At 59.9% G+C, this 12,009-nt stretch overlaps 1 protein-coding gene across 1 annotated transcript; it reads left to right on the plus strand.

Annotated features, from left to right (window-relative positions):
- The first annotated feature begins 328 nt into the window (after positions 1 to 328).
- On the plus strand, positions 329 to 10,466 carry ACVRL1 (activin A receptor like type 1). The gene is made up of 10 exons (XM_090128490.1): positions 329 to 1,334; positions 3,035 to 3,105; positions 3,875 to 4,099; positions 4,534 to 4,751; positions 4,826 to 4,925; positions 5,215 to 5,361; positions 5,432 to 5,707; positions 7,024 to 7,221; positions 8,778 to 8,908; positions 10,159 to 10,466. The coding sequence occupies exons 1-10, from the start codon at positions 1,294 to 1,296 to the stop codon at positions 10,291 to 10,293; spliced, it is 1,542 nt and encodes a 513-aa protein (XP_089984616.1). The 5' UTR covers positions 329 to 1,293; the 3' UTR covers positions 10,294 to 10,466.
- The last annotated feature ends 1,543 nt before the right edge of the window (positions 10,467 to 12,009 follow it).

Consider the following 12,009-nt stretch of genomic DNA (forward strand, 5'->3'; position numbering starts at 1 on the left):
GGGGGGGGGGGCTCTGGGAGGGGTCGTGCTGTGGGTTGGGGTCGTGCTGTGGTTATTTGGGGCTCACGGTGCGGTTTGGGTTTGTGGTGTTATGGGGAACGGGGCTCAGGCTCTGCTTTTGCTTAGGGGAGAGGGTGCAGGGGGGTCTGGAAGGAGCAAAGTGAGGCTGTGATATGGGGAGGGCACGGGGGGGGGGGGTGTGACCCCATCTGGGGTGATCGAAACTGCAACCCTGGGGGCAGCAAAAGGGGAAGGAGCGCTTCCTCTGCCTGCACTGTGGGAACGGCCGCGATGGGTGAGTCCCAGGGGTGCAGACGGGCAGGGGTGGGGGCACATGGGGTCCCTTTGTCCTGGGCCCAAAGCGCAGTGAGCCTTGTAGGGCCGCATCCCAGTGCCATAAGGGATGGGGGCACGTGGGGAGCAGTAGCATGTGGGGGCTGTGCCTGTGGGTCCCTTTGTCCTGGGGCTGCAGCACGGCATCCCCTATAGGGCCACATCCCAGTGCTGTAAGGGATGGGGGCACACGGGGGATGTGTCCATTATGGGGCTGCATCCCAGTGCCACTGGGGATGGTGACACAGGGGGACAGCGGGATGTGTCCATAGGTCCCTTTGTCCTGGGTCTGGGGCACAGCATCCCTTACAGGACCGCATCCCAGTGGGACGTTGGGGTCCCTTTGTCCCCAGGCTGGGGCTCAGCATCACTTATGTGACCACAGTTTGCACCCTCCCTGCATCCCCATCACACCGGGCTCAGGTGATGGCAGCAGGTGATGGGAAACGCCTTCCCTCCCCCATCACATCCCCAACCCCATACGGGACAGATGGCGATGCAATGGGACAGCAGCATCCCTCACCCCCCGTGACCCCAAAGCTGCGCTTGAGGTGGGCGCAGGACCCCACGGATGCTCTGCACGCCCCTCAGAGCCCCCCCACACCTCCATCCCGCCGGGAAATTTGGGATAACACAGGGAAAGGGCTGGAAAAGGGCCGGAATGGCACGAGGGCACAGAGCAGGATGGGGCCGATGCGCGGGAGGAAGGGAGGCAGCGCAGGGCCGTGTGCTCAGCAATAGGAAATGCTTTATGAGCCGAGAGCGGTGGAGCAGAGCCAGGCAGGAAGAGGCAGTGAAGAGGAACAGTTTTTGGTGACTTCTCCCACATCCCGAACGCAGAGAGCTCGCAGTGGGGCCGGGACGGGGCTGAGCCTTGTGGGGGGCACAGAGGTGACCCTATGAGGATCTGTGGGGTGTGGGGTAACGCTGCCGGCATCCCCGGCTGAGCGCGGCGTTGGGATGCAGCATCCGGAGCTGGGAATCGTCCCCAGATGTTGTAGGTGAGTGCTGGGGGATTTGGTGGGTCTATGGGGTCGCTGGGTGCCATCCTACAGCCCCCAACCCGCCCTGTATTCCCCCTGCTGGGGGGTTTGGGGCGGCCGTGGGAATGGGTCTGTGGCCCTATGTGGGTCTATGGGGCCACTGGGTGCGGTCCCACAGTCCACCCTACGTCCCTGTAGGTGTGTGCCGGGGAGTTTGGGGTGTCCTTTGGGATGCTGCGGGTCACTGGGTGCCATCCTACAGCCCCCAGCCCCCCCTCCACCCCCATTTTCTTCCCGTAGAGCTTCCGTTGCATTTAGCACCAGGGGGTACCCAAAGCAACTCCAGATCTGGGGGCTGTGAGGGGGTTTGGGTGGGGTTTCAGCTGCTTTTCCCAATGGGTTTTCAGCAGAATCAGGGGCTGGCCCCGTTCCTGCTGCATCCCATGACAATGGGGTTCGTGTGGGGGGGCAGGAGATGGATTCGGGTGCGGGTGAGCGCGGATTTGTGGTTCTGGGTCTGTTTCCAACTGGGATGAGGTGCAGCGAGGGAGAGTGCAAACTGGGGCTGAGGGCACGAGCAGAGCGGAGCCTGGAGTGTGCAGCACTGCTGTGCTGCTGCGTGCAAGGATGGGTGTGCGTGGGGAGGTGTGCAAGAGGTGGGCGCAGGGAGAGCTGTGCATGGAGAGGCACGCAGGGAGATGCGTGCAAGGAGGTGTGAGCAAGGAGCGGCGTGTAAGGAGGTGTGTGCAACCAGGGGTGTGCAAGGAGAGGTCTGTGCAAGGGGAGGAATGTGAGAAGTGTGCAACTGGAGGCGGTCAAGAAGATATCTGCATGAGATGCATGCAAGGAGAGGGGCGCAAGGAGGGCTGTGCACCATACGAGCAACTGGAGGCGTGCAAGAAGCGTGCAAACCTCGCACACCTATCGAGGCGACCGAGCTGCGTTTGCAGCAGTCTCCGTTGGTGCAACGGCTCCGTCGTTACCCCCGGCTCTGCGCTCCCAGAGCAGCTCCTGCAGGGCGCAGTGGGACGCACTGAGCTCCGCTCGCCGCTTCCTCTCCGCCAGCGCCGACAAAGCGATCTATTTTGGGGAGGAAAAGCCCTTCTGCAGCGGGGCTTTGCGTGACCGCCTCTCCCCATCAAGGGCAGAATCTAAACAATCTTGATTCCTGTCCCGGCCCCACGGGCAGGGCTCCTTCAATTGCAGGAAACGGCGCTTTGGCCGTGTTTATATATTGGGAACAGTGGGGAGACGGCGGAGGGAGCGGCGTGGGGTGCGAGGGGGGGGGGAGGGGGCCGTGGATGGGCCGTGAGAAAAGATCTCTGTTTGGGACTGCAGTGGGGTCTGTGGGGTGGGGGGGTGGGGGGAAACCCGAAACAATGCGTCAGAAAGGGAGAAAAAATGGAAAGGAATGGAAAAGCAAAAGTTTGCGCGGAGGCAGCGGTGGGAACGGCTCTGGGGGGCGGCAGCGGAGCTGTGGGGTGTGGGGGGTCCCATGGGTGTTTGTGTTGTGTGGGTGCAGCGATGCGTGGACCCTCACCCTGTTCCCAGGAAGAGCCACAGCTGGGACACCCAGAGCTGGATTCCGCTGCTGGGCAGCACATCCCTCCCTGCGGGAACCACCGCTCCCGTCCCAAACCCAACTCACGGCTGTGCCCGAGGGATGCCCCACTGCCTCCTCCCCGCTCTGTGCCCACCATCCCCTTTTATTCCTGCAGGAAAATGCCCCCCAGAGCCCACGCTGGGGCCATGCTGGTGCTGCTGAGCCTCTCTCTCGGCCTCGCCGCAGGTGAGTAGCCAAAAATGGGAGCAGAGCCGCAGCCATTGGGGAACCCAACCGCTCGCTCTGCTCGGAAACGGAGCTGATCCTCAATCCCAGGGATCCAGGCTGGGATCGCCCTCCCCTCCCCAAGCTTGGCTCGATGAGAATCACTATGGGGCCATAGTGGGGCTGTGGGAGTCCGTCTGTCCCCTGCTGCTGTCCGTCTGGCCGCCCTCATGCTGAACTCACTGCTTCCAGGAGGGATTTGTTCTGTGCCAAAAAACAGAGCTAATTTGGGAGGAGGGAGTGCAGCAAAGGGATGAGCCCAAAAACAACATCCCGGGGTCCGGGTCTGACTTTCCCCGTGGGCAGGATGCGGCCCCAGCTGTGCGCTGCCAGATGGCTTCATCCAACTCGTTGCATTCCATGCGACGGAGGCACGGTCCCTGGTTGGTCCAAGGCTCTTTGGCAGGGATATCACTGACCCCAAAGCCAACAGCATCCCGGTGCTGGATGGGTGGATGATCTCCCCGACACTGCGATCCCCTCCAGTGTCTCCTGATGGCCCCAAGTCGGTCCGAGGCATGGATAACATAGACCCCAAAGCCAACAGCACCCCAATGCTGAATGGACAATATCCCCAACCCTGCGGTCCTCTCCAACCTTTACTGCCTGTCCCAAGTTGATCTGATGCTCTTTGGCACGGACAGCATTGACCCCAAAGCCAACAGCATCCCGGCACTGTATGGATGTTGTCCCCAACCCTTTGACAAACGTGATTTCCTCGTGCCTGCAGATGAGCTGCAATGCGCGTGCGACGTGCCACACTGTCCCGTGCCCACCTGCACCGGCAAGGTGTGCTTCGCCAGCAAGAGGAGGGAGGCAGGGAGGATCACCCAGCACAAAGGCTGCTTCTCGGACCACCTGCTGGAGAATTGCCAGTCCTACGTGACGGAGCACTTTGGCACCCGGTGCTGCAACACCAGCATGTGCAACATCAAGCTGGAGGTCTCCCTGAAAGGTACGGGGCTCTGGGCTGACCCCTCTGAGGAGCACGGGGGATGTGGGGATGGGGTCTCTAGGTCATCCCCTTCCTGGCTCGGTATTTCTAGGGTCACTTTTTCCCGTGTGGGATGGGTGCCCCCTCCTGGTGCCTCTCCTTGGGTTGTGTCTGCAGAGCTGCCATCCATGGGTGACCCCAGTGCCTTCCCCATGTCAGTTGTGAAGCACCAAGACCTCCATCCTCCCATTCCAAACCCCAAGAACCAGGACCTTGGCCTTCTTTCACCCTTTCCATATCCGTCCCCAAGCACCAAAAACTCCACCGTTCCCGTTTCCAAGCCCAAGCACCAAGGCACCAAGACCTCCACCCTCTCCACGTCCAACCCCGAGCATCACGTCCTCCCTAGGACCAACCCCACCCTCATCCTCCCACCCACCATTCCTCCCCACCAGGAGAAAATGCCACGGGACAGTCTCCTTCCCTCTCCAACCTCCTCCTGCTGATCTTCATCCCGCTGCTGACCCTCCTCGTCCTCATGGCGCTCACCATCCTCTTCCTCTGGAAGCTGGCCCAGCACCGCCGCAAGAGGCTGCTCCTCTTCAAGCACAGCGACCTGGGGGACACGGACCTGATGCTGAAGGCATCCATGGTGGGAGACAGCACGCTGGAGGTGGGGAAGCTCCTGGGGTCCCAGGGGTGTGGGGTGACCACCCATCTCACACCACTGCTGTCCCGGTCCTGTAGGATTTGCTGAATGATGACTGCACCACGGGCAGTGGGTCAGGGCTGCCCTTCCTTGTCCAGCGCACGGTGGCCCGGCAGATCTCCCTCGTGGAGTGCGTGGGTGAGGAGAGCAGAGATCCAACCCCGTTTGCCAAAACCCCGTAAAGACACTGAGTTCTCCCCTGTCCCACTGGGAGAGAGCGGTTGGGTGGTGGTTGTGTTGGCCAAGGTCGTCCCAACACAAGAACAAAGGGTCCTCCATCGCCCCACAGTGCGACCCGACTGATGGTTGGAACTGACGTGGGGTTGGACCAGGCGATCCCTACAGTTCTGTGATTCTGTAGTGCTGGGATGGGGTCAGGGTTGGGGTCTGGAGGGGTCCATGTGACGCAGCGCCGTGGTCGTGGCAGGCAAAGGGCGTTATGGTGAGGTGTGGCGAGGTGTGTGGCACGGGGAGAACGTGGCCGTCAAGATCTTCTCCTCCCGGGATGAGCAGTCGTGGTTCCGTGAGACCGAGATCTACAACACCGTGCTGCTGCGGCACGACAACATCCTGGGTGAGTGGGAGGACTGGGGGATGGGCTGGCGTCGTGGTGGATCCATCACCCCACTGCTCTCCCCATCCAGGCTTCATCGCCTCCGATATGACCTCGAGGAACTCCAGCACCCAGCTGTGGCTCATCACCCACTACCACGAGAACGGCTCGCTCTACGACTACCTGCAGAGGACAACCCTGGACGTGGAGACCTGCCTGGGGTTGGCAGCCTCCATCATCTGCGGCCTCGTCCACCTCCACGTGGAGATCTTTGGCACGCAGGGCAAACCTGCTATTGCTCACCGTGACCTGAAGAGCAGGAACATCCTGGTGAAAAGCAACCGGCAGTGCTGCATCGCCGATCTGGGTGAGAGTGCGCCCCATGGGGACGCGTGGTGCCAACCATCTGCCCGTGCATCCATCCAGACATCCCTACGTTCATCCACTCCTCCATCCATTCCTCCATCCAACCCTCCACCCATCCCTACGTCCATCCATCCATACGTTCATCCATCCCTCTGTCCATTCACCCATCCAACTCTCCATCCATCCAACCCTACTTCAACACTACATCTGTCCAACCTTGCATCCAACCCTCATCCATCCATCCACCCAAGCCTGCATCCAACACTGCATCCACCCAACCCCACATCCCTCCATCCACCCACCCCTACAGCCAATCCTACACCCATCCAACTAACCCTCCATCAACCCTACAACCAACTCTACATTCATCAACCAGCCCTCCCTCCAATCCTCCAGCCCTCCATCCTTCCATCCCTCCATCCCTCCAACCAACCCTCCATCCCTCCATCCATCCAACCCTACATTCATCCATCCATCCCCACATCCATCCATACAACTCTACATTCATCCAAACTCACATCCCTCCATCCAACCTTCCATCCCTCCATCCCTCCATCCACCCTCTATCCCTCCATCCATACAACCCTACATTCACCCATCCAACCTCACACCTCTCAATCCAGCCCTCCATCCAACCCTCCATCCATCCAACTACCCCTCCATCCAGCCCTCTGTCCCTCCAACCATCCAACCCTCCACCCAACCCCATATCTCTCCATCCCTCCATCCAACCCCATGTCTCTCCATCCCTCCATCCATCCATCCAACCAACCCTCCAGCCCTCCATCCACCCCTCCATCCCACCAATCCTCCATGCCTCCAACTACCCCTCCATCCAGCCCTCCATCCCTCCAACCCTCCAACCCTCCATCCAACCCTATATCTCTCCATCCCTCCATCCATCAGTCCATCCATCCCTTCATCCATCCATCCGACCAACCCTCCATCCCTCCAACTACCCCTTCATCTGGCCCTCTGTCCCTCCAACCATCCAACCCTCCACCCAACCCCATATCCACCCAACCCCATATCCCTCCATCCATCCCTCCATCCATCCCTCCAACCATCCAACCCTCCACCCAACCCCATATCCACCCAACCCCATATCCCTCCATCCATCCCTCCATCCGTCCCTCCAACCATCCAACCCTCCACCCAACCCCATATCCACCCAACCCCATATCCCTCCATCCATCCCTCCATCCGTCCCTCCAACCATCCAACCCTCCACCCAACCCCATATCCACCCAACCCCATATCCACCCAACCCCATATCCCTCCATCCCTCCACCCACCCCCCCATCCCTCCACCCCCAGGTCTGGCCGTCATGCACTCCCAGGGCAGCGACTACCTGGACATGGGCCACAACCCCCGCGTGGGCACGAAGCGCTACATGGCCCCGGAGGTGCTGAGCGAGCAGATCCGCACCGACTGCTTCGAATCCTACAAGAAAACAGACATCTGGGCGTACGGCTTGGTGCTGTGGGAGATCACCCGGCGCACGGCCGTCAATGGTGAGCGCAGCCTCCATCCCTCCATCCCTCCTCCTCCTCCTCCTCTTTTTTTTTTTTTTTTCCGCTTTTCCCCTCGCCCGGCAGATTAGCCGTAAATTATAAACACTGTAATCTGGTGTCAGCACCCGGCTGGCTGATTAAAGGGCCCATTAGGCTCAATCAGAGCTTTGTTTGCTCGCTGCTGATTAGCAAACAAGCAGCATCCAGAGCGGCTGGCAGCTCTCCAAAGGGGGACCTCGTGGCCGCGGGGACGACATCGGGGTCCCCACGGAGGTCCCCTCATCCCAACCTCTGCCGTTCAGCACCAAAGCCCATTAGTGGTGTTAATTAATGGATGGGTGTCGGAAGCAGAAGGGCCCCCCGGCGCAGTCTGGTTGGGATAATCCCACTGATCGCCCCGGGTTCCTTTGGAGTCAGTGTTTGAATTAGTGGGGCCGTGAGCATGGGGTGACCACCACCCCCCACTTTAAACCCCCATAGGGACCCCAGGCATTGCTGGGGAGCGGGGGTGAGGCTGGGGGGCAACGGGACCCCTGAGGGTGTGGGGTGGGGGAGACAGGGGGTTAAACCCAAAGTGTACGGACAGATGGAGGCGCTAAGAGGGATTAGTGGGGCCAGCTGGTGGGGTCGGCTGGGAGAGGGGCTGGGGGCGGCTCTGGAGACCCCTGAACCATCCCTGTGAGGTCCCGTAGTGCACCCCGACATGGGGCAGGACACCCACCCCACAACCAGCCCAATAGGACCCCATAGTGCAGCAGAGCTGTGCACCCCATACACCTACATCAGGATGGAGTCTCTGGCCCCCAGACCACCCCAGTGAGGCCCCATAGAGCAGCACCCCACAGGCCTTCCTATAGGACTGGAGCCCTTGTCCCCCCAGACCACCCCAATGAGACCCCATAGCACACTCCAACATAGGACTGGAGCCCCTGTGCCCCCAAACCATCCCATTAAAGACCCATAGAGCAGCAGAGCTGTGCACCCCATGCACCCTCATATAGGGCTGGAGCCCCCGTGCCCCCCAGACCACCCCAATGAGACCCCATAGTGCATCCCAGCATGGGGCTGGAGCCCATGTCCACCAATCCATCCCACTGAGATCCCATAGAACAGCACCTCACAGGCTTTCCTATAGGACTGGAGCCCCCATGCCCCCAAACCATCCCACTGAAGCCCCATAGAGCAGCAGAGCTGTGCACCCCATGCACCCTCATATAGGGCTGGAGCCCCTGTGCCCCCCAGACCACCCCAATGAGACCCCATAGTGCATCCCAGCATGGGGCTGGAGCCCATGTCCACCAATCCATCCCACTGAAGCCCCATAGAGCAGCAGAGCTGTGTACCCCACGCACCCTTATATAGGATTGGAGCCCCCATGTCCCTCAGACCACCCCAATGAGACCCCATAGCACACTCCAACATAGCGCTGGAACCCCTGTGCCCCCAAACCATCCCACTGAAGCCCCATATTGCAGCAGAGCTGCGCACCCCACGCACCCTCATGTAGGGCTGGAGCTTCTGTGCCCCCCAGCCCCCCCACTGAGTCCCCCCCATAGGGCTGGTGGAGGAGTACCGCCCGCCCTTCTTCGACGCGGTGCCCAGCGATCCCAGCTTCGAGGACATGAAGAAGGTGGTGTGCATCGAGCACAGGACCCCCGCGGTGCCCAACCGCCTCTTCTCCGACCCGGTGAGAACCGTGGGACCCCCGGGGGGGCAATGGGGACACACACCCAGGTGTCCCCTTAGAGGGACCCCCTAAAGCTGCCCCGAACCCCTTGGGGAACCACAGCACCGTGCTCCCCCAAAGGCTCCCGCCCACAGCTGGGGGTTCTGCATGCGGCAGGGTGGTGCCCCCAGGACCCCCATCCCCCCTTTGCACCTCAGGACCCCCCCCATCCCACCTCTTTTTGCCCCCAGCTGCTCTGTGCCCCCCAGGACCCCCCCTCATCCTCTTTGCCCTCAGGACCCCTCATCCCTTCTTGGCTCCCCAGAACCTCTCTGTCTCCCTTTGCCCCCAGGACCCCAGATCCCCTTTACTCTCAGGACCCCCCCAGTCCTCCTTTTGCCCCCATGTGCTGCATACCCCCCAGGACCCTCCAGTCCCCTCTTTACCCCCAGGACCCCCTCGTCCTCCTTTGCCCCCAGGATCACCAGACCCCCCTTGTCCCCCAGGACCCCCCTTGTCCCCCTTTGCCCCCAGGCACTTCATACCCCCCAGGACCCTCCAGTCCCCTCTTTCCCCCCAGGACCCCCCTCATCCTGCCTTTACCCCCAGGACCCCCCATCCTCTCTTTTTCCCCCAGATTCTCCCCATCACCTCTTTACCCCCAGGACCCCCTCATCCTCCTTTGCCCCCAGGACCCCCATCCCCCCTTTGCCCCCAGGCACTTCATACCCCCCAGGACCCTCCAGTCTCCTCTTTACCCCCAGGACCCCCTCATCCTCCTTTGCCCCCAGGATCCCCAGACCCACTTTGTCCCCCAGGACCCCCCTTATCCCCCTTTGCCCCCAGGCACTTCATACCTCCAGTCCCCTCTTTCCCCCCAGGCCCTGTGTGCACCCCAGGACCTCCCTTTGTCCCCTTTTGCCCCCAGGACCCCCATCCCCCCTTTGCCCCCAGGCACTTCATACCCCCAGGACCCTCCAGTCCTCTCTTTACCCCCAGGACCCCCATCCTCTCTTTCCCCTCCAGGTCCTCTCCATCACCTCTTTACCCCCAGGACCCCCTCATCCTCCTTTGCCCCCAGGCACTTCATACCTCCAGGACCCTGTTTCCCCCCAGGACCCCCCTCATCCTCCCTTTCCCCCCAGGACCCCCCATCCTCTTCCCCCCAGGTCCTCCCCATCACCTCTTTACCCCCAGGACCCCCCTTGTCCCCCTTTGCCCCCCAGGCCCTGCATGCACCCCAGGACCCCCATGTCCCCCTTTGCCCCCAGGCCCTGCGTGCCCTGCCGGGGCTGATGAAGGAGTGTTGGTACCAGAGCCCAGCAGCCCGTCTCACAGCGCTGCGCATCAAGAAATCGCTGCAGAAACTGCAGCGCTCCCTGCACGAACCCAAAGAGGAGCATTGAGCCCCCCCACCCCCCCCCCAAAAAAAGAAAAACCCAAACCAACCAAACAACAAAGCAGAGCAGCATCGTCCTGCTGTTGTCACAGCCCTCGCTGCCCCCAATTGGGTGTGGGGCCGCCCGTCTTATTTAATGACCCAAATGTAATATATTTAATAAAGCACAGCACTGTCGGAGCACTGCGTGGCTGCAAGGCCTCCGTGGGGCGCTGCATTGCTGGGTGCATTGCATCCATGCAGGCTGTGTGCGTTGCTGGGTGCATTGCATCCATGCAGGCTGCATGCATTGCTCCATGCAGGCTGTGTGCATTGCTCAGTGCATTGCATCCATGCAGACTGCATGCGTTGCTCAGTGCATTGCATCCATGCAGGCTGTGTGCATTGCTCAGTGCATTGCATCCATGCAGGCTGCATGCGTTGCTCCATGCATTGCATCCATGCAGGCTGCGTGCATTGCTCGGTGCATTGCATCCATGCAGGCTGCGTGCATTGCTGGGTGCATTGCATCCATGCAGGCTGCATGCATTGCTCAGTGCATTGCATCCATGCAGGCTGCATGCATTGCTCCATGCAGGCTGTGTGTATTGCTCCATGCATTGCTCCATGCATTGCTCCATGCAGGCTGCATGCATTGCTCGGTGCATTGCATCCATGCAGGCTGCGTGCGTTGCTCGGTGCAAGCACACACATATGCATGTGCAAACACACGTGTGCATCCATGCACACATGCACATGTACACACAGACATGCTCGCACCCACGCACACACAAATACATACGTGCATACATGCACACGCAAATATATATACACACATGCACATGTATGCACGCACACATGCACACACAAATACACACGTGCACACACGCATATACATACATGCACATAAATACACACACATGTACAGACACATATATACATACATGCACATACATGTACACATAAGTACATACATGCACACACATAAGTACATACATGCACACACGCATGCACACACAAATACACGTATGCACACACATGCATGCACATATATGCACACGCATGCACACACACATATACATACATGCGCATATATGCACACACACAGGTACATACATGCACACACATATATACATACATGTACATACATGCACACACAAATACATACATGAACATATATGCACACACACACATGCACACATAAATACACGCATGCACACACATGCACACACAAGTACATACATGCACGCACACACATATATACACACAAGTACATACATGCACACACATGCACACACACACATGCACACACAAGTACACACATGCACACACAAGTACACACATGCACGCACAAGTACACACATGCACGCACACACATATATACACACAAGTACACACATGCACACACAAGTACACACATGCACGCACAAGTACACACATGCACGCACACACATATATACACACAAGTACACACATGCACACACAAGTACACACATGCACGCACAAGTACACACATGCACGCACACATATATATACACACAAGTACATACATGCACACACAAGTACACACATGCACACACAAGTACACACATGCACGCACACACACGCACATCTACACCTGCACACTCCCCCCCCACCCCCAGGCGCGGTGCGGCCCCTTTAAGAGTTGCCCCGCCCCCTCCCGGCCGCGACCACGCCCCCTCCTCCCGCCGGCCCCGCCCCCTCCGTGGCCCCGCCCCCTCCC

This window comes from Phasianus colchicus, chromosome 33 (genome assembly GCF_987193195.1).
Source record: "Phasianus colchicus chromosome 33, bPhaCol1.hap1.1, whole genome shotgun sequence".
Lineage (NCBI taxonomy): Eukaryota > Metazoa > Chordata > Aves > Galliformes > Phasianidae > Phasianus > Phasianus colchicus.